Source organism: Labeo rohita, chromosome 16 (assembly GCF_022985175.1).
Source record: "Labeo rohita strain BAU-BD-2019 chromosome 16, IGBB_LRoh.1.0, whole genome shotgun sequence".
In the NCBI taxonomy this organism is placed as follows: Eukaryota; Metazoa; Chordata; class Actinopteri; order Cypriniformes; family Cyprinidae; genus Labeo; species Labeo rohita.
The window spans coordinates 13,668,740-13,691,607 of record NC_066884.1 but is presented as its reverse complement, the minus strand read 5'-3'; the positions used below and the strand labels follow the sequence as shown (position 1 = coordinate 13,691,607).

At 39.7% G+C, this 22,868-nt stretch overlaps 2 protein-coding genes across 11 annotated transcripts in view; both read right to left on the bottom strand.

Annotated features, from left to right (window-relative positions):
* Positions 1-2,258, bottom strand: part of snap91a (synaptosome associated protein 91a) — a 55,059-nt gene extending 52,801 nt beyond the window's left edge. For 5 of the 7 annotated variants that reach the window (XM_051131388.1, XM_051131389.1, XM_051131390.1 and 2 more), the window contains exon 1: positions 1,417-2,257. In XM_051131388.1, the coding sequence (XP_050987345.1) occupies positions 1,417-1,546 (130 nt within the window). In that variant the 5' untranslated portion in view covers positions 1,547-2,257. Of the gene's footprint in view, positions 1-1,416 lie in introns of all 7 variants that reach the window. The other 2 variants (XR_007829402.1, XR_007829403.1) reach the window with 1 other exon arrangement.
* A 4,422-nt stretch (positions 2,259-6,680) lies between these two features.
* dop1a (DOP1 leucine zipper like protein A) overlaps positions 6,681-22,868 on the bottom strand; it is a 28,946-nt gene continuing 12,758 nt past the window's right edge. For all 4 annotated transcript variants that reach the window (XM_051131168.1, XM_051131171.1, XM_051131170.1 and 1 more), the window contains 24 exons: positions 20,081-20,633; positions 19,627-19,898; positions 19,395-19,547; positions 19,186-19,286; positions 18,825-19,090; positions 16,636-18,748; positions 15,779-15,890; positions 15,376-15,558; positions 14,778-14,903; positions 14,557-14,691; positions 14,405-14,460; positions 14,211-14,315; positions 13,081-13,147; positions 12,809-12,953; positions 12,618-12,697; positions 11,894-12,003; positions 11,628-11,777; positions 11,462-11,523; positions 11,182-11,334; positions 9,685-9,821; positions 9,507-9,562; positions 8,395-8,559; positions 8,068-8,197; positions 6,681-7,532 (listed from right to left, as the gene is read on the bottom strand). In XM_051131168.1, the coding sequence (XP_050987125.1) occupies positions 7,230-7,532; positions 8,068-8,197; positions 8,395-8,559; positions 9,507-9,562; positions 9,685-9,821; positions 11,182-11,334; positions 11,462-11,523; positions 11,628-11,777; positions 11,894-12,003; positions 12,618-12,697; positions 12,809-12,953; positions 13,081-13,147; positions 14,211-14,315; positions 14,405-14,460; positions 14,557-14,691; positions 14,778-14,903; positions 15,376-15,558; positions 15,779-15,890; positions 16,636-18,748; positions 18,825-19,090; positions 19,186-19,286; positions 19,395-19,547; positions 19,627-19,898; positions 20,081-20,633 (5,733 nt within the window). In that variant the 3' untranslated portion in view covers positions 6,681-7,229. The remainder of the gene's footprint in view (positions 7,533-8,067; positions 8,198-8,394; positions 8,560-9,506; positions 9,563-9,684; positions 9,822-11,181; positions 11,335-11,461; positions 11,524-11,627; positions 11,778-11,893; positions 12,004-12,617; positions 12,698-12,808; positions 12,954-13,080; positions 13,148-14,210; positions 14,316-14,404; positions 14,461-14,556; positions 14,692-14,777; positions 14,904-15,375; positions 15,559-15,778; positions 15,891-16,635; positions 18,749-18,824; positions 19,091-19,185; positions 19,287-19,394; positions 19,548-19,626; positions 19,899-20,080; positions 20,634-22,868) is intronic.

Below are 22,868 nucleotides of genomic sequence, written 5' to 3'. Positions count from 1 at the left end.
TACAGTAGGAATTTTACAAAATATCTTCATGGAACATGATCTTTACTTAATATCCTAATGATTTTTGGCATAAAACAAAATCATTTTGACCCATACTTTTGGCTATTGCTACAAATATACCCCAGCGACTTAAGACTGGTTTTGTGGTCCAGGGTCACAAATGTGTCAAGTAGTATCATTGACACAAAATAATAGTATTTTTAATACATTTTAGTATTTTATTTTCACTAAGGCAAACTGAATAAATATTCAGCACAGAAAAATCACAGTAAAAAAAGCTTCCTGTGATTTTGTCCTGAGCCATGCAGTTTAATTGCTTATCTCTGATTTAATTGACGTGCTCTGATTACCCATGCTCCTCTGAGACAGATGTGGGTGTGTCACAGTGCTTAGGAGCTTGGGACACCTGCCACAAACGGAGACCTTTTGTGATGCTGATCAGGACAGTTTGAAAGCCATTGATTTAACACAATGCACCATATTTCAAAGAGAAAGTGCTCAGATTTCCCACTTTATGTTTACCGTAAATATCACATGCACTTCAATACACAAGTTTAATCTGGCAAATAGTTTGTTTTGTATCCAGTTTCTACCAACTCCTTTTACTACCAGAGGTCTGGGTAAATGATATGCTTATTTGTCAGTCTGTAAGATTCTTTTACATGACACATGGTAAGAGTTTTACATTTAAATAGAATATCACAGGAGTCAAATGTCAGTATCAACTTAATGTTTTTGGTGACCTCCTCACCTTTGACCTGAATGAGGAATGTATAATTCAGCAGGGGTGAATCTGAGAGGCAATGAAAGCGCACAGGGGCTGCCGAAACCATTCCAGGCCACCTGCTGCTGGAGGTTGATTACTTCTGCCTTTGACTGCACTTCCTATCATGCTACCACCACTGAGTACACTTACAGTAGACTTACAGTTAGTAGGCAAACGGTTCTACGGTTTATTATTAGAATAACTTGTAATGCAAAATACGTATTCCACCCAATATTGTACATTCTACATAGATAGATAAATAGATAGACGTTGAAAATGCATATGAATTTGTTTCCAAACAAATTACTTGGAAGAGTGAGATAAATAGTCTTTCCTTCCAGGCCATTCAGTGGACGGAAGCCATGTTCTCTGCTCATTCTGGTGTCTCTCTGCTTAGTGACAGACACAATGTGAAATGAGAGCCCATTAGTCACAGAACAATTGCATATCTCCATTCCACAAAACTGACACCAAAACAGCCCCAGAGGCCTTTCTAAGCAATTCAGTGGCATCTGATGACCTTTGAAGAGCCATTGCATGAACAAGATGGGCAAAGAGAGTTAATAAACCAATAATAAGTGAACAGAACCATGGTGCAGGTATATTTAATAGGCATAAACAAGGTGTAATCTTAACCTGAACCCACTTACATTCGAGATGCTTCTTTTTAGGTCCCATCACCTCATGCGTGGTCGCTTTACACACCGCCCGAGCGACCTCGGATCCGGTGAGGCTGTACTGCGCCGCGGCGATGCGGTCCGTCAAAGTCTGACCCGACATCTTCCTTCTCTCGTGGATTCAAACGCCCTTATTCCAGTATAAAAAGACACGTCGAGTTGCTCCAAAGCGTCCACAAGGATGAGGCCCTTTAAAATGGATTCCCAAGCACAATTTGCGATTTTAATATAATGTAATTGTTATCAAGACCAAGCTGAGGTGAAGTCTTTACCATGGATGATTAGCAACGGACATATTTAAGGCAATACTATGACATACAGAGCGAGACTCTGTTTACTATAATATAATTTCAGGTCAACGCCTGCGCCGTGTATTCGCCTCGTGGGGATGCGGGAGCATATAAGAGATGCGTAACGAGTATTTCAACCGCAAATAGTTATTTAGAAAGAGTAAACGCTGAGCATTAAGGTTATAAAAGACTATTTTTATAAAGTCTTAAAAGATACTCCTCGTTATTTGCGCTTTGTATTGGAAGAGGCTTTTACGATGATGCTCGGCTCGACCAGTCGTCCTTCTCTCCTCCTCCAGATCAAGGATTAATCTTCCTGACAAACCCCGTTGGATGTGCAGTCACCCAAACCTTCAAACGGCTTGCGTTGTTCTCCTCATCTCTAAAAAACGTTCGCCTTCCTTTTCATTCACCCCGTGGCTATGTCCAGTTTCGGACAATTGCTGAACAAGGAGGATGAAACGCAGCGATAACGGGAAGCCGCGGTCCCTGCTGGACTCAATATTTATTTATTTGTGCTATCACTCCGCCCCCACGCATGAGTCAGGTCACACGTCATTAAAAACCCAGATTGCGTTTTACTATCTGCGCCCAATGCAAGTGTGCTTTTTATTGCTATGGTAACTAGCGGTGGGGGTTTTGATTCATCCATCTCGAATCTTTTCAGTCAGTTCACCCAAAAGATCCGTTCACGGATTAGTTCAGTGGCTGTCATCTGTGATTGAAACAATGATCATACTGTTGACATACATTTGATGATCAAGTTTACTTGGTGTGACTTTTATTAGGTTGTATAAAACAACATGTCATGACCCTGGTGAAAAAACAGCATATGCTGGTTAGGTATGTTTTGGTGCTGGTTTAAGCTGGACCTTAGCGGGTTTATGCTGGTCCTTTGCTGGTTTATGCTGGTCATGTTGCTGGTCAAGGACCAGCATAAACCAGCAAAGGACCTGCTTAACCCTTTAATTGTCACCCCACATTTTTTAAAATAGGCATAAAAGTGCACTATCCAAACTTAAATTGTTGTAATTCATGAAAACTTTGGAATACAGATCTAAGGTTGGTCTCTTTTTAAAGAAGACAGTTAGCAGATAATGGCAGAAGTGGAATTTTTTCAAAATAAAAAATAAATTACTAATAAGTTATAGAAGTTTAAATTTACTAAGAAGAAAATGCGCTGAATCAATTTTTATATAATTTTATATAAAATACATATTTACATAACAGGTTTTACTCTAAATTTGATATCAAATTGAAGCCTTATGTCTAAATAAGTTATGTTTCAAATTTGAAGTTGATATGAAAAAAATTGAGGTTCCTGTGAAAGTTTGTTTAGGGCGTTATACCACAAACAGCCACTGGGTGCCATACAAACTCTATAGAATTTTTTAAAATGCATTCTTCTGTCACAAAAGTCTAAATTTCTCTGTCAGTTTTAATAAACATAAACATAATAACATATAAAAAGTTTGGATTCTAAAAGACCGTAATGCATTTTGTAATATGACACTTTATACCGCCGCTAAGGGGGAGGAGACCGCCAGAAGATTTTACAGTACCATTTACATAGTAACACAATATCCAATTTCATAGGATGATTCTTGGGCTTCTAAGCTTTCAAATGATATATAATTTATGATGATTACTAAAATATTTGATAGCGAAAAAGGACAACGAAAAAAAGAGTGCCAAGCGTCCCACAGGTGGGACGGTGACAGTTAAAGGGTTAAACCAGCACCAAAACATACCTAACCAGCATATGCTGTTTTTTTTCACCAGGGGAATAAATAAAATAAATAATTATTTTATTTAAATAAAGTGCCTACCTCATTTTAATGGTCTCATTTTACACATTCATAATCCACGAATTTTAGCAAAATTTGCGTCTGTACAGTTTACACACTTAAGTTCATCCAGTTCGTTCACAAACAAATGTCTCATTCAGTATTGAACATCTACTCGATTAAGTGAATTCGTTTGAGCCTAAATATTGAAAACTGCTTGTTTACAACCCCGCATTTGATTATGGATGTAGTCAGTTTTAAAGTGAAAACACAACGAGAATTCACAAAATATTCAAAACACCAATTTATGAACGAATTCGAATCTTTGAGTCAATTAATCGTTTTAGGTGAATATAACAATCAGTGTGGTTCGATTAATGTAAAAGCATACTGTAAAACTGCCCAGGTATGCATATTTTTTCTTATGCAAAAGTTTTTTGTTCATTTCACACAGGAACACTTCAGTTCCCTGGTGAAAAAAACAGTTTTGATGCTGGAATGCTGGGTAGGTATGCTGGTCCTTTGCTGGTTTATGCTGGTCCTTGACCAGCAACATGACCAGCAAAAACCAGCAAAGGACCAGCATAAACCAGCAAAGGACCAGCTTAAACCAGCATCAAAACCTACCTAACCAGCATTCCAGCATCAAAACATACCTACCAGCATATGCTGGTTTTTTCACCAGGGTTCATTCCCTTCGTTCTCAAACAAAATGTCTCGTTCAGACTCGAACACTCCATTTTAGTCAAACTGGTTTGAGTCTATTTACTGAAACTGCTTATTCACAGTGCTGTATTTGATTATGGATGTAGTCAGTTTTAAAGCAAAAAGGCAAGGAGAACTATTCATTCACAAAATATTCAAAACGCCAATTTATGAACAAATTCGAATCTTTGAGTCAATTAATCGTTCGAGGTGAATCGTTCTAGTTTAAAAACCTGGCACATTACAATCAGCGTGGTTTGCTTAATGTATAAGCATACTGTAAAACTGTCCAGGTATATACAGTACTGTGCAAAAGTCTTAGGCCACTAGTATTTTCACCAGCTAAAAATGGTTTAAAGCAAGTTATTTATATATCTTTTGCTGTAGTGTGTCAGTAGGAAACATCAGTTTACATTTCCAAACACTGTTTGCCATTCATTGTAATAATCTAGTGAGATTTTTGTTTGCACAGGCAGTCTGACAACAGCCAGTGCTCCACACAGACATCTGATCTCACCATCATCCAGTCTGTCTCTGGAATGACATGAAGAAACAGAATAACTGAAACAGACTAAATCCAGAAGAACTGTTTCAACATCTCCAAGATGTTTCAAATAACCTACCTGCAAAGCTACCTGAAAAACTCTGCACAAGTGCACCTAGGGCAAAAGCTACTTTAAATGCAAAGGATGATCAGATCAAATGCTGATTTATTTTAGTTAATAGAAGTTAATTGATAAAGAAAATCTAATCATGACATTGTTTTTGACAGGATCCTCATTTTATGTGCCTAACTGTCTGAACATTTTAACAGTACTGTAGCTTTGTAGGTATAGGTCTCTTAAAGCATCTTGGAGATGTTGCCACAGTTCTTCTGGATTTAGTCTGTCTCCGTTTTTTGTTTCTTAAAACAGACTGGATTGAATGATGGAGAGATCAGATCTCTGTTCTGACAACAGCCTGTGCTCCATACAAAAATCTCACTGGATTATTATAATTAATGGCAAAATTGATGTTTAGAAATGCAAACTGATATTTCCTACTGACACACTACAGCAAAAGACCGACTTTAACTGACTTTAAACCATTTTTAGCTGATGAAAATACTAGTGGCCTAAGACTTTTGCACAGTACTGTATGTGCATTTTTTTTTTTTTTACACAAAATGATTTTTGTTCAGTTCACGCACAAATGTAAGTTCATTCCATTCCTTCACAAACAAAATGTCTCATTCAGACTCGAGTTCATTCAGTCTAATTACTTAAACTGTTTATTCACATCGCCACGTTTGATGTGGATGTAGTGAGTTTGTAAGCGGAAACAAGCAACAGAATGATTCATTCACAAAAGACTCAAAACACCAATTTATGAACAATTCTAATATTTGAGTTCACAAACACATTCAGCGTGTGGTTTGCTTAAAGTAAGTATATTTTAAAACTAAAACGTATTTCATTATGTTTGTTCAATTAACAGTTTAAATATGGGGAAAAAACAGCTGTAGCACATATGAAACATTTCTGTTCCATTTCTCTTCTCACACTTATTCTGATATGCAACAATATCTATTTTTATTATGGCTTTGATTGTTTTCAAAGCAACATTACTTATAACTGTGCAAGTATGTGTATTTGTTTCTTACACAATGGGATTATTGTTCAGTTCACACACAAACTTAAGTTCATTTCATTGCTTCACAAACAAAATGTTTCATTCAGACTCCAACACCTACTGGATTAGTCAAATTTGTTCAAGTCTAATTACTAAATCTGCTTATTAACAAAGCCATATGTGACCCTGGACCACAAAACCAGTCTTAAGTCGCTGTGGTATATTTGTAGCAATAGCCAAAAATACATTGTATGGGTCAAAATTATAGATTTTTCTTTTATGCCAAAAATCACTAGGAAATTAAGTAAAGATCATGTTCCATGAAGATATTTTGTAAATTTCCTACTGTAAATATATCAAAACTTAATTTTTGATTAGTAATATGCATTGCAAAGAACTTAATTTGGAAAACTTTAAAGGCTAATTTCTCAATATTTTGATTTTTTTGGACCATCAGATTCCATATTCTGAAATAGCTGTATCTCGGCCAAATATTGTCCTATCCTAACAAACCATACATCGATGGAAAGCTTATTTATTCAGCTTATTTATTAAGCTCAGTTTCGAAGAATTGACACTTATGACTGGTTTTGTGGTCCAGGGTCACATATTTGATTATAGACGTAGTTTTAAAGCGAAAAAAGGCAACGAGAACTATTCATTCACAAAAGATTCTAAACACCAATTTATGAACAAATTCGAATCTTTGAGTCAATGAATCGTTAAAACTATGTAAAACGTATTGTAAAACTCGTATTGTAAAAAGCCGTACTTCGTTAAGTTTGTTCAATTAGATTAGTTTAAAGAAGGAAAAAAACAAAACAAAACAACTGTAACGCACATGAAACATTTCTGTTTTATTTCATCGCTCCCACGTACTCTGATATGCAACAATATTTCATTATGGCTTTGATAATTTTCAAAGCAACATCACTTAAAACTGTCCAGGTATGTGTATTTTTTTCCTTACACAAAAAGTTTGATGACACCATTGAAAACTAATCCAAAAGGAAATAAATATTAGTGCAAGTTTGATTAGTTATGGACATGAGGTCTGCTACAAGCCTTTCTGTGGATGAGGGAGTTCAAAAATGTTTTAAATTCACATGATATGTCTCTTTATTAGGCAAGTCACCACAATATGGAATGGCACAATATCATCATACTATCTTATGGGCTCAAACAAATGAAAGAAATAATCACAACGGGCCATATTTACAAGTAAAAGACTTTAAATTAAATAGCTTTTGGGAAAAAAAAAAATACATTAATTAGAAAAGCAAAAAATTTACAAACTTCTTTTTTTGTTTGTTTGTTCTCTTCCATTTTTAAAAGGTGAGGTGTTAGTGTTTTTGCCATAGCTCAATAGTTTTCACTTTTTGTTCATGTCAGGTCATGTTTTGATGAGTCCTTCAAGGAAGTCCTTCTCAACCATTTCTTCAATGTTTTGTCTGGCCCGGCTCCAGAAGACTTTCTGACTCTCCAACTTGCCATCCTTGCCAGGGAACGGGCCATCTCTGGGAGTAGGGCTGTGATATGGTCCTGAGCGGCTGTTGCCTTTACTGCTGAAGTCCTGGCTGAGAAGGTTGAAAAACGGGAGAAGCTGCTCCATGCTGCGGATCACGTAAAGGGTGAGCAGGAGCTGCCCGGGCTCCCAGGACAGAGTGCGTGTGGAGCAATCTTCCTCTGGATTTTTCTAGAGTTAATGGAGGCATTCCCATGAGAGTGATGAACATTGTAGGCTTGAGAGCATTAGCAAATATACTGAATAATCTATAAATGTTATAAGCCCTATGCTAATGATGTGGAATGAATCTCTATTAAAATAATAAGGCAACAACAGGACAGAATTTGAAGGTGACATATCATGAAAATCTGACTTTTTCTGTGTTTAAGTGCTGTATTTGGGTCCCTGGTGCATCTACCAACCCAGAAAATGTGAAAAAGAACCCAGTAAATTTTTTTGGTAAGCCTTTCCCTGCAAGCTGGTAAAAAAACGAGCCACTCAGACTCCTTTTCATTTGCATTTAAAGAGACATGCATGAAAACAGTGTGTTTCTGCTTCCACTCAAAATAGGCATTTTCAAAATGATATAATAAATGATCTATGGGGTATTTGAGCTGAAACCTCACATTCTGGGGACACCTGAGACTTATATTACATCTAAAAGGGTCTCCTTAAATAGATCATTTAAATGTACATTGTGGCAACTGTTAAATGGTTATATTACCTTGGCCCTTTTTCTTAGCAGCTTGGCCAGTCTAACAACATAGGGCTTGAACTCTCTCTGATGGGTCCCCTGTCTGCGAACCTCCAGACCAGAGTCATCTGAAGCTTCAGGGACGAAGGCCCAGCGATACCTGTGGTGTAGAGTATTATTATTTTTAATGAGTTTTATCAATGAAGATGAACAGAGAAACAGCTATTCCATAAGTTTTAAATGAATTTCAGAGTCTCAGGGTGGATTCGTTAATGACCTTTCAATAAAAAACATTGCCGTGTTGTACTAAAATACATTTCAAACATTCAGTGTGTAGAAACATGTATAGACACCCACATCTGGAACTGAGGCAGACTCTCAGAGGGCAGAGCGAGGGCCAGGTCCAGCAGCTTGCAGGCAGACAGGTAAAGGTTAAGCCAGCGCTGGCTGTTATAGGAGGTAGAGAAACCGTTGCCCCCTGAGTATGTTGTCTCAAGTCCTGCAACCGAGGGACCTGAGGTCCTGGAGAGAAGCCAGAAACCACATTCATCAGTATTCAACACACAACAGTCACCCATAATGCCTTACATGGCTCCTGTTTCTACTTCTAAAACAAAAACGAAAGATAAACCGGGCTTCGCACAAATACTGTAAAATGAAATGAAATGATTCACGATACATGAAGTTCCGATCGAAATCAAGATTCACAATTTCAAGTCCCAATCTAAGTCAAATGATTTGCAAACCCGCTCTGAAGTCCCGATCTAAATCAAATGATTCATGATTTGAAGTTCCAATCTAAATTAAAAGATTCCGATTTGAAGTCCCAATCTAAGTCAAATGATTCGCAAATCTGCTCCAAAGTCCCAAACTAAATCGAAGGATTCGCAATACGTGTTTTGAAGTCCTGCTTTGAAACAAATGACTGATGATTTGTGATCAGATTGGAGTGCTTCGAATCATTTTGCAACACACTGGTTTAACTGATTCAAAGGTTCAAAAAAGCTCAGTTTCACCCATCACTACGTGCTTTTGTAAAATCATTACAAGCAATGTTAAAATTCGAAAATGAATTGCTCTTTTAATTTGATCTGGTTTTTGCTTGTGAATCGCTTGAAATTAATGATCAAAGTCACAAGTTTGAATCAATCAAAGCGTTTCCAGAGTAAATGACTTAATTGATTCAGTACATCTGTTCCTCTTTTCGCATCTTCAGCTATTTACACAACATTGTTAGTACTAGGCTTACAGAAAAAAATACAGAAAAGCACTTATTTCATAGATACATTGTCTTTTAATAATTCAAGCACTTTTCAAGTACCTGTTCAAGAATATTGATATTTATAAGAGTTTTCCAGGCCTCAAATTTCAAAGTCAAATTCAAGGAAAAGCACCTTAAGCACCTTGCATGATCCCTGGATAAAACAGCTGAAATATTGAGATTTGCTACAGAATTAAATAATGGATACCTGGTGATGTCCTCATCTGCAGTGAGCTCCTGTTCCATGAGTAAGAAAACCTGAACCTGAAGGAAGAAACAAACAAGCCTAAGTTTACAAGGTTGATTCTAAAAGTTCACCAAATAATTATTCCTCCAAACTGTCCTCAGGAACATTTGTTATTTCAGAATCAGAGCTTACAACTTACCAGCTCAGTGATCATAGTGGGCCAGAGTGAGGTCAGGTGCTGGGGGGACATGCGCAGTAGCAGCACTCTGAAGAAGAGGAAGACCTGAGCATGGAGGATGGGCACTTGAGGGAGTCGCAGGCTCTCCACAAGACGCTCTGAAATTACATCAACACAGTTTAACCTTATTTTTATGCTTTGACAGAGTACTACTGTAATCATAGGGTTTTTACACACAGGTAGAAATGCATAAAATCCATTTTAAGCAGGGGTGTTCAATCCTTTTAATGGGGACAGCCATTTGTAGCAGTGTCTGAAACCATACTGGACATTATAGAGTGCACTCATTCAATCCCACAATGCGCTGCAATAATAAGTATGCAACCAATGTGCACTCAACTCTAGCCACTTGAGAATACCTATACAGTGTGAGCGTCATGCTAAATGAATTCCCGTATCTCATCAGAAGATGCTGCAGCACTTCTAGTGAACAAAGTGCTTGAAGTGCCTAGGGATATACAGTCAAAAGTTTACATACACGTTGCAGAATCTGCAAAATGTTAATTATTTTACCAAAATAACAGGAATCATACAAATTGCATGTTATTTTTTTTTTATTTAGTACTGACCTGAATAAGATATTTCACATAAAAGATGTTTACATATAGTCCACAAGAGAAATAGTTGAATTTATAAAAATGACCCTGTTCAAAAGTTTACATACATTTGATTCTTAATACTGTGTTGTTACCTGAATGATCCACAGCTGTTTTTTTGTTTAGTGATAGTTGATCATAAGTACCTTGTTTGTCCTGAACAGCTGAACTGCTCACTGTTCTTTAGAAAAATCCTTCAGGTCCCACAAATTCTTTGGTTTTTCAGTATTTTTGTGCATTTAAACCCTTTCCAACAATGACTGTATGATTTTAAGATCCATCTTTTCACACCAAGGACAACTGAGGGACTCATATGCAACTATTACAGAAGATTCAAACGCTCACTGATGCTCCAGAAGGAAACATGATGCATTAAGAGCCAGGGGGTGAAAACTTTTTGAATTTGAAGATCAGGGTAAATTTGACTTATTTTGTCTTCTGGGAAACATGCAAGTATATTCTGTAGCTTCTGACGGGTAGTACTAAATGAAGAAAAAATAACAATAGAAAAATTTTACACCTCTGGCTCTTAATGAATTGTGTTTCCTTCTGAAGCATCAGTGAGCGTTTGAACCTTCTGTAATAGTTGCATATGAGTCCCTCAGTTGTCCTCAGTGTGAAAAGATAGATCTTAAAAGCATATAGTCATTGTTGAAAAGGTCAGTACTAAATAAAAATAACATGCATTTTGTATGATCCCTTTTATTTTGGTAAAATAATTCACATTTTGAGGATTCTGCAAGGTCTATGTAAGTGTATAAGACATTGGCCTCCAGAAGCAAAATTCTGGAAAGTCAAGTGGTAATACAGCCTATTGGACTCGCATCTCACCATCCCCACTGAAATCAAAGAATGTGTGTACCTTGGATGTCTGGCAAGTACTTCTGGTACTGGTCCACCTCGCTGCTGTAGATGGTAAAGGCCAGTCGTTTCAGTAGCATGGCTCTCTGCTCAAGTTCTGCATCTCGGTTGGTAAAAAGACTCAGAGAGCTGCTCTGAGCCACGGCAACTCGTGCTGCACATGTACAAAATGTTAGCCTCCACAACACTTAAACAAAAACATCAGCTTGATATATCGATGATGATGAAGCAATAAGATGAGCACAGCTTGATAACCCATTTGGTAGAAAGAAAAGACTCACTCATCAGGTCTCTGAAAGTGGTTTTGTCATGAGTCATCAGGTGGTCTATGATTGCTCTCCAGCTGAAAGAGAGAGATGTGGTCAACTAGAGGTCACACTGCCCTGTGAGTGGCAGTAAAACCACAGTGACAAGAAGAAAGGACATGTTGTGCATTATAGGACTCACTGGCTGACGCAAGAGGAGTCCATCTGGAAAAAGGTATGATCCATAAACAGGTCGAAGGCTTCTTTCTTCCAGGCTCTCCGGGTGTACTGATAACCACTGAGGCTGCTCAACAGCTGGATACATGCACGATAACTGGGCGCATTGTGAGCACTGGTGGAAAGGAAGACAGAGCAACAAGATCTTGATCCCAGTTGTAGTTTTCACTTATAAAATCCAGCAACAATTCCTCCTGTGTCTACAAGTTTTGGATTTTAAAGACTAAATACCTATGGTTGCGCAAGTAGGGCACAACATAATGCATGAGGTTGACCAGCAGAGGAATCACTCTCTCCTTCTCATCACTGTAGAAGACCATATCTAATAGATGAGCCAGGACCTGAGAAGATACCCGTGCATACATAAGCACATTAATTCAATCCACAGAAAGCCAAATTACCACAACAAAGCAAATAAAGCAAAAACACAAGACAAACAGAACAGAGCAGATGTGAATGTTCCTGGTGCACTTCACACCACTGCAACATTGCAATTTCCCTACAAATGTTATCTGCTGCTAGATTTGGACTTGTGTATTTGAAGGAATAGTTCAGCCAAAAGTTAAAATTACCCTATCATTTATTCACCTTCAAACCATCCTAGGTGTATATGACTTTATTCTGTCAGACAAGTACAATCTGTGTTTTATAATGGCAGTGAATGGTTGTTGAAATTTAATAGTCCAGTATAAGTCCAATAAGTGCACCCATCTATCATAAAAAGAACTCCACACGGTTATGATGGATGGATGCACTTTATTGGACTTATATTGGACTATTAAATCTCAACAGTCATCATAAAGCTTTGAAGAGTCAGGACATTTTTTAATACAAGTCAGATCGTATTCATCTGAAAGAACTAAGTCATATTCACTTAGGATGGTTTGAGGGTGAGTAAATCACTTTTGGGTGATAGAAGGATAGAAAGAGTGTGAATGTGACATTCTGTGTTTACCTCAGCCAGCAATGTGAGGGCGTGAACACTGTACACAGATGGAGTGAAGCTGGAGGCCTCCATCACTGTGAGCATTAGATCTGAAATTCACATACTGTTAGTGACTCGTCATACACTCATGCAGATGTGCATGCTAACAGGAGTCGACGTACATTGGCTGTGCCTTAACACCAATCCACATAGTTACTGACCTTCTACATCGGCTTCCAGACTGGTCCCATCCACCATGATCTGAGGGGAGGGTTTGACCTCCAGGTTTCGCCTCAACCATGTGGTCTGTTCTAAGGATGAGCCTGCAATCGTGCCAATGGCCTCTACGATCTTATGGGTCACATCCTGGGGAATCATGATTTTGAGCAATTGAAAATACACATGTAAGAGAAACAGCAGAAACTATGTAAACCATGTCAAAAAATATTGTATTTTTAATGGAAGTAAGGGTGGAGAGTAAGTGAAGGGTCACCTGTAGCTCTCGCTGGTCCTTCTTGCTCTCCAAAGTGGGATTCTTTAGAATGAACTCATTCAATACACTAAAGAAAACATTAAAATGACCATTTTTAATACTTGCTGTTAATGTTATAGGTGTTTATTTATTGTTTATTATTTAACATTAGCAGCAATAACTATTTTTATGACAAGCACCGAGTGTGCAAATTTATAAACAATAAAATGTCAATAAATAAAGAAAATTATATACAATAATTTAACAATATTTTCTAACAATGTAACAGATATAGCAATTATATATGTTCTTTCAGTTTCATATTTGATAGAATTTTCTCTGGAGAAATCTTTTAAAACATGTCCAATAATAAAATATCTTGCCTAACGTCAGTTATTTCAGGACGTTTCAATAAAGTATGTTTTATAGTTAATGAAGTCAACAAATTGATCATCTTTCAATAAATACATACACTACCAGTCAAAAGTTTTTGCACAGCAGGAGTTTTAATATTTTTTAAATAAATCTCTTCTGCTCACCAAGCCTGCATTTATTTGATCCAAAATACAGCAAAAACAGTAACATTTATTCCTGTGATTTTAAAGCTGACATTTTTTGCATCATTACTCCAGTCACATGATCATTCAGAAATCATTCTAATATTCTGATTTGCCACCCAAAAAACATGTATTATTATTATTATTATTATTATTATTATTATGTTAAAAACAGCTGTGTAGAATTTATCTAAAAATGTATCTTTGATCACAGAAATAAACTTTATTTTAAAATATTTTCAAATAGAAAGCATTTATTTTAAATAGTAGAAATATTTCATAATATTACTGCTTTTGCTGTATTTTTTATCAAATAAATCCAGGTTTGATAAGCAGAAGAGAATTCTTAAAAAAAAAAAAAAAAAAAAAAAAAAAAATCTTACTATTCAAAAACTTTTGACTGGTAGTGTACAGTAGTTTGATTAGGTCTGTTCTCAAAATGAAACCAATAGGTAAACTTTTCATTTATAACAGGATTTGATTTATTATTAGACATATTCATTTCATTTGCCACCATTTATCTTGTAAGTAAAAACATGAAATGAATGCACTTTCAAAATTAAAGTATGGCTGTGCTAGTGAGAATGCACTTACCCTAGTATAAGGAACTGTCCTGGAGCAGGCAGACTGAGCTGCACAGAGTCCTTCAGCAGCGCCAAGAGTGATGGCCAGCTATCAACCAGACTAGACACTGGAATCCTAAAGGAAACGAGACATGGTCAGTGAGACTGACAGAGTAATTAAAAAAAAACATCTGGCATATCCTGATATTAGTATAGTTCACTTGCCTCTGCACATAAGCATAGAAAAACTGAAGCATGCAGACCTCCAGGGAAAGATGCTTCTGTAAATTTAAGAAAGGTGAGGTGAGTCTTAAATCCACCTTTAAAACCAACAGCAGTAAATGATTGGAGTAGTCAGGGTATATTTGTTACTATACCTTCTCTTTGGCGATGGCTGGGGGCTGCTTTAGGACTTCCTTCACTGTTGTTATCACCGTCTCAGTTCGCATGGCACTTACTGAACGAACAAGTTCCACAAGGAGAAGCTGTTCCTCACTAGCTATGGGAATTACCTAAAACACAGGCACAGAGATCAAAGATGTTTGTTGTGTAGTTTCAGGATACAAAAATAACCAGTGACTTCTGGTGTAGCTCATACCTTGTTTCTAGATGGAGTTTTAGCCTGCTTTCTTTCATTCCATACATAAGCAATAGCAGCCATGAAGTGAGCCCCATGATTCATTGAGATTGGACCCAGCAGCTCTAGAATTTGCTGTCTGAGATTCTGTGAACAACCAGTATAAACCCTTCTAGTTAGCAGAGCACATGGACTACAAGAAGGATTAAAGCACAGTCACCACATGTCTTAAAGGAATAGTTCACCCAAAAATGAAAATTCTGTCAATAATTTTTTACCCTCATGTCGTTTCAAACCTGTAAGACCTTCGTTCATGTTCAGAACCTAAAGTAAGAAGATGCAAGATTCTTATAGCTTCAGTGTTGAACCACTGATGTCACATGGACTAGATTAACGATGTCCTTACTATCTTTCTGGGCCTCGACCGTGGTAGCTGCATTGCTGTCTAAGCAGGGTCAGAAAGCTCTCAGATTTCATCAAAAATATCTTAATTTGTGCTCTGAAGGTGAACAAAAGTCTTACAGGTTTGGAACGACATGAGGGTGAGTAATTAATGACAGAATTTTCATTTTTGGGTGAGCTATCCCTTTAAGATGCAAGACCAGTCTTCTCATGGTACCTTTGTGGATCCTAGATTGATGTTGGAGGTGGAGCAGGCAGAGGCTGCAGCTGGTCTGTCAGAACTGTCAGCCAGATAGAGAATGCCCCACAGAAGGGTTACGGAGGACATGATGGTGTGCAAGATGGAGAGAATCCCCGCACGGGCCTCTGCAAGGTGTTTCTGATCTACATTTGCCTGGAGCTGTGGAATTCATGCATATAAAGATTAAAAAAACATCTAATTCAAAGCTCACCCCTAAGCACTGATCAATACTGAAAAAAACTGTGATTCTATAAACTTACAATAATTATTTTTATATTATATTATCGTTCATTCACTTGCTTTTTAATGTGTCCAATACATTCAGTATTCAGGCATTTCAAAGGCATGAAACACAAAAATGGCTAACTTGCTCCCTCACCTGGTGATATTGTGATGTTGGGTCTAGCAGACAATAATGGATTATGGCTGTCATTCCTTCTAGCACAGTCAGGATCAGGTCAGGAGGGATACACAGTGCCATCCACTGGGGCCTAGAAATAAACACAACGTACACACAAACACACATTGGCTTTTCCATTCATAAAGTATTACTTCAAAAGTGCATAGCATTTAATTTACATTCCCTAAATTGCCTTTTAAAGCCTGCCATGACTAAAAAACTGATGGTGGGCAGTGCCCACTTGTGGATGCAAATATACTACCACGACTTCAAGCCAAAATAATCACTTTTTATGACCTGTCTGTGATCATCCACCTTATTCTTCCTGTAAGAGGAGGCCCGGCCATTTGTACATTTTTGGGTCTGGATTCCAGTCTCATCAGCGTCCAGCTATTTCTAGCTGTATTTTTTGGCTGTTTTAACAGCCTGTTTTGCTGCTTGATATTGCAAATTGGTTTCAAAGTTGGAGGAGAAAATGAGACGGGGGTTTTTCAACATACCCTAACTGTCATGAACCGGAATACACAGAGTTCACGCAGAGCTAGACAAGTGTTTGAGGTTAAAATTATGGAAATGGTCTTTTTTCTTTCTTTTGTTTTTTTTTTTTTTTAGAAAATAACTCGTTTTGCTAGATAATACCCTTCTTTGAGGTTTAGAGCTCTTTGAAGCTGCATTGAAACTGCACTTTGGAAGTTCAAACTCAGGAGCACCATAGAAGTAGCCTCTCCTATCTGCATGGATACTCTTTATTGACAGTTTAATAATTTAAATGCAAACAGCTTTTTGAACTAGAAAATTTTAAATTTCTCTGCTACATAACTAAACTGGACGAGTACCTGGTGTCCGTGAGGCCCGTCTCGTAGCGGTATTGCTGGATAAGGTTGTCGAGGTTTTTGCACAGCTGAAGTGTAACTGATGCAACTACTCGCCGAAGAACTTTTCCCATGTATGGCAGAGTGGCTGTAATAAGGCCAATCCACTGTGGATGCATTTTGCAAGCATGATGCTGATGCAGGGCTCGGATCACAGCGCACAGAAACATACCCTGAGCCGTGATGGGTTGCCCATGCAGGTACTGCAGGGAAGTCATAGGTTGTTGCGGGTTGACATGCTCTACCTCGCCTCCAATCAGCTCAAACCCAGCCCCTGGGCCATTAGGTCCTCCACTGGACCCATTCGACCCTGGAACTCCCTCACCACCCTCATCCACTGGGAGCATCACACGGTGCTCCAAGACCACCAGGCTCTGTAGCAGACGCAGTAGTTGCGACTGTATAGCGCTGCAGTTGTCCAACTGGTCCTCTGACAAATTGATGACACTGTCTTCTGAAAGTCCTTCCTCAACTGCAGCCACATTGGTGCCACGGACATGGTGTTCGTGCCACTTCTGTACACTAAAGATGGTGGAAAGCAAACAGTGTAGCACTACCTTCTGCACCTTGCATTTGGACAGCACATCACAAATGAAGCTTGCGAAGCCCTTGGCTGAGCCCCCAGTGACCTTGACGAGCTCACTGAAGAGCAAAGTCAACACCTCCACGCTGGTCAGTTGCATGGCATGGTTGCCTGCAAGGTCCTGTGATGTGGCGGCCACATGGGCCGAGTAATAGCTGCGCAGAAAATACAGGCAAAGGGAGATGATGATCTCCAGGAACATGGCACTTCGGAAAGAGTGGGAGTGCGAGTCCTGCGGGATGGGGCAGTAGAAGTCTTTGCCCATTACGGAGACGCGATGACGTGCTAGCAGGTTCTGGAGAAGAGAGAGCTGTGGCGTGTATGTGTTGTTTATGCTGGTGGTGGAGATGGCGCTCACAAATCCTGCTGGTGAAGTGCGAAGCATGGCTGCAATGGCCGAGAGCGCGTGCAGAGTCCGAGAGGAGTCATAAAGCTGTAGATACAGCAGCACATGTTGGTATAGGGGATGGATGTTAAAACGAGGAGGTGACCCAGAGGTGCGAGAACCTCCTGCTCCACTAGCAGCCCCACCACCACCGGGTGAGCCTATGTCACTCTCAATCTCTGAAACCTCCCCTTCTCCACAGCTGTACCAGTTTTCCAAGTCAAGACTATCACCAAAGAAGATGTTGGGTGGCCGACTCTTCTCGGCTTGGTTGGTCTTGCGCCTCTCATCATCTTTCCTCTTGACTTTTTTGACTTTGGGCTTGGCTCCTGGGGATTTGTCAACTAGACGCTCCATAATCTTGCCCTTTAGGCTGAGCTGGGTGCTGCTGTGGCTGCGCTTGCGGTGCGGGTCATCAACTTGGAGACTCTGCTCGGTGCCAGCACTGCCACTGCCATCCGGCAGTGTAATGATCGAAGGGGAGGAACTATGGCGAGCAATGCCTTCCCGATGTTCCTCCTCCCCTGAAGCATCAATTGAGGCCACAGCCAGGAACTCCAAGGTTCCCCCTGCAACCAGTTCTGGAAGCGTTTTGGGTTGGGTGTTGGAGAAGGGGGCAAGGGTGATGCATGGCTCATTGGACATATCGGTGGACGAGTTGGAACTGTCAGAGTCTGTCTGAGGCCAGCCATCAGGAGATGGTGTTTCAGAGGAGTCTTTCTCCACCATTTGCACCACCCTGTCCACTATCTCAAAAAGCACAGCAGACACTGCCTTGTGCAAGGACTCTTCCTCTAAAGAAACCGATTGACAAAGTACAGGATCAGATATATTAACAGTGCTACCACCTCCCTCAAGTTCATCAAAGCTGCCATTGTCTACAGTGGATGACTGAGAGCCACTCGAATCTGAGCTCTGGGGCTCCCCCTGCTGATCAGGAGGTTGATATTCACCACAGAGCTGCAGGTTCTCACTGCTGAGGCTCAAGAGCGAAAGACTGTCACTCAAAGGGTTAACTGTCAGACTAAAGGGTTCCATATCATCCAATGGGAGGCATCTGCTGCATGCTGGGACACCCCTGTGGTCATGCCCTGATATCTGGTTATAATCTGCGAAGTAGACAAATGCATGTTTGTTAGTATATATTTGCAGATGCTATTTAAATTGCTAGAAGAACCCACTTACTTTCAGTACAGCCCATATCCCTCATATAAATAGGTTCAGAAGACTCTTGTTCCGGTGGGTTGGGAAAGACCTGGGTCCAGTGACGCTGTGCTTGAACCCGTTGTATGGATACACGGTGGGTTTTTGGGTGCAACAGTAAAAGCAGTAGAGGTTCAAGAACACGGGCTATGTCATGTCTCTGCAAAACCTGGTTCAGCCAGGCCCTGCCAACAGCACTTGCAGAGCCATCCCAATAACTGAGGCTGTCTAACATGATAAAAAGTGACCTACAAGAGGAAGAGAGGAGTGAGGTGGTTGAACAATCAATGAACAATATTTGTTTTTGTATAAGTAGACTTCATCTACCATAGATTGCTGTTACCTGTCAAAGGTCCGATTGAAAGGCGAGGACTTGTTGATATTCAAGTCTCGTGTTAGGTGCCAAAGAACTGAGAATTTTACATGAGCCTCCAGGCGTATTCTCTGAAATAAAATATGGTAATAGATGTGAAAACAAATCTGTGCATGTATAGTTATTCAACTCCATGCCAATTGTTAGTTGGGTGTCTGTGAGGTGCATGTATGACTGACCCTGTCCCGATGCATGAGCTGCTGGCTAATGACATCTTCACAAATGCTGGGGGAGGGAGCCAAATTGTGAAGCTGGTAAAAAAGCTCCACACTGCGCTTGTGGTGCTGGGGGGTCTCCTCTCCCAACTGATCCCATAAGATAAGGGCTACACTCTACAGGAGAGAAGTGAGAAGGTGATCAATATAGGAGAGGCTACAACAGAATGCAAATAAATAAAGAAACAATGCACACCTTGAAGAAATTGGTTTTCTCTGCAATGTACTTCAAGATACCCGGTGTGAGTGGCGGTCGAATCACTACTGCAACACGCCCCTGGCTCGGACTCATTGGCTGGCCCGAGTCTGGACTTGCCACACGCTCAGCTGTCACCATAGCTACAGACTGTGTGAGACCGACGAGGTCCATAACAAGTGAAATAGCCACCGCTTGAATACTGAAATCAACAGCTGAACAGCACGCATCCATCAGGGTCTGAAGCCACAACGCTGGCTGAACACTCTCACCTGTTGGACAAGCATACTCATTAACTGCCCCAAAATTCATTTGCATTAAACATACATTGTGCATTTACGTACGTCAGGAAATTATGCTATGTTTCAGGGTGGCCAAGGCGGTCAAGGATAACAATATTCTGGTAACACCTTGGTAAAGTTAAGAGTTAATAGCAACAGAAGATCATTTTCACCTGTCTGCTCCTCTCTAGTGGGCGAAGACTTCAGGTTTCCCTCAGCAATGTAGACTGGAAAACTGGAGCACTCCAGGAAAAGCTGGCAGGCAGCAGTGAATGCAGCCAGACACTCCATCTGCTCAGAAGACATCTGCTCCTCAAACCCACTTGTGCATCTTTTATCAGCCACCACAGTTAAAGTGTCCATTTCTGCACTGCAGTTCTTCCCTGCCTCTGTCTGCCCACCTGGGGTAATGTAAAGCCTCACTAGGCAAGAAAGGAACTGCTGGAAATGCTCAAGGCAACACTGCATCACTGGTTTGTCCTGGGGCTTGATGTGGGCTGAACCGCTGAGCGCAGATTTGGGTTTCGGTTTGGGTTGGATAGGTACATCTTCAGGGCTGGATGCATCATCCTCGGGAAGTTGCATGGTATCAGGCTGCTCCCCACGTTCTGCCTGGTACTGGATGAAGTCAGTGAATCCACTTTCTGACAACCGACTGCTGGAAGCAGTCTCACCATCATCAAATACATCAGTACTGCCAGAAACTTCAAGTGTGAGTGGTAGAGTCTGAGAAACATAGAGAATGAAAATGTATATTAATTACTATACAGCAAGGCATACAAAGCACTCCACATAGAGGACTAAAGGTCCAAATTGCAGTGTCAGTGCAGCTTTAAAGGGCTCTACATGGTTTAAAGGTCTTATCTAGCGAAACAAACGGTTAGTTCTTCATCTGTGTACTTCGGTTCAAAAAGGTAGGGGAAGGCGGAAAACTTCATCTCATTTTCTCCTGCAATTTCATAATCGTCCGACATTGTTGTTTTACATTTTTTTGGCTTTCTTTGCACATTTGCTTTGAAAACACTGAGTCGGTACTTCCGCCTACATCACGTGTGACCTTTCCAACCTGACTACAAAATGCATGAGGTCGGGCTAGTGCATATCAGTATTATTTTTATTTTGGTAGAAAACCACCTATTGTTTGGCTAAATAAGAACCCTATTCCTCGGCTAGGATCGTGTAGAGCCCTTTGAAGATGCACTGAAACTGCAGTTTGGACCTTCAACCTGCTGATCCCCATTGAAATCCACTAAATGGAGAAAAATTCTAGAATGTTTTCCTCAAAGCCTTCATTTCTTTTCAACTGAAGAAAGAAAGACATGAACATCTAGGATGACATGGGGGTGAGTAAATTATTAGGAATTCTTTAAGACCAAAAGCAGCCAGGCTGACTTTTTAAACATTCCGCCAACTAGTAGGTTTCGAAAATATGCAGTTTTGTAAAATCCTATTTGCATCATGTTGTAAATATATTGTTTTGTTCTCATAGAGACATGGATTTCTATGTCAAATCAGAGGCCATTTCTTGCTCAGAACACAGTCCTATACTTTCACATGAAGCCCTTCCCATCACACTGTGGGTTGGTTATAAAACATTCAGACGTCCACAACTAAGTGTTACAGTCACAGAACCATGTAACAGCGCAGAGACAGACTCAGGTGGCAAGCAGTGCACTGCATGAGCCCCAGAGGAGGGAAAGGCGAGAGCTTGAGAGGTTGGAGGCCATTTTCACCTGAGTGGAAATGACAGACTCTTGGGCCTCAGAGGCTAGACTTGGCTCCCACTAGAGAGAGAAACTCAGCTGTGCATGAACGTCTCATCCCTATTCCCTTGCTTGCTCTCCCTGCATGCTGGCACCATTCGGGGAGTCTGGCATAATTTCGATGAAGCTCTACTTATTATAGAGACACACAGTCCTAGTAAAGTAGCAAACAGGTCATGGCACACACACACCCTAACAAACTTATATCATGAGGGAAGACTGGACCCAGAGCAGGGAGTCAGTGTGAGACACACACCATCAGGCAAAAGGATGGTTGTTTCCAGGCCAGTGCTTGTATAGCAAACAGGCCATATTGGCTTGTCTTTAACAGACTAATGCTGTAGGGGCTGCTTTCAAAGACTTCAAAACAATTAGAGACATTCTGAGTTGATAGAGTACTGTTGATATTGGCAGTTAGATAAAGTACAAGTGATGTACAAAGTCAGAGAAGAAAAGAGTACATTTTAGCACTGGACTCTGAACAATTAAATCAAGCTACTGTTTAATCTACACTACATATTCCCTGAGTGGAAAGCCTAAACAAATTGTACATAAAGCACAGGGCAGAGATGAAAGTGACCATTTTATGGTTCAGTCTAGCACACTTGTGCACTGGTGCCAATGTATTTCCCTACTTGGGTTTGAATCAAAGCTTCTCTAAGCACTAAAATTCAAATTGGATTCTATTATTTTCATTTGATTATTTCATCATTTACCAAGGGAAGCCCATATAATTGACATTTATGTAAAAGAAAAAAGGCATATATGTGCCCCTGGACCACAAAAACAGTCTTAGCATAGGTATATTTGTAGCCATATCCAACAATACATTGTATGGGTCAAAATTATCGTTAGGAATCATTAGGATATTAAGTAAAGATCATGTTCCATAAAGATATTTAGCAAATTTCCTACTGTAAATATATCAACACTTAATTTTTGATTTGTAATATGCATTCATATTGGACTTCATTTGGACAACTTTAAAGGTGATTTTTCTCAGTATTTTGATTTTTTGCACCCTCGGATTCCAGATTTTAACCGACCTATTTAAACCTACATCCTACATCAATGGAAAGGTTATTTATTCATCTTTCAGATGATGTATAAATCACAATTTTAAAAAATTGACCCTTATGATTGGTTTTGTGGTCCAGGGTCACATATTATGCCCAAAATGTACTAATAAAGATGTAAT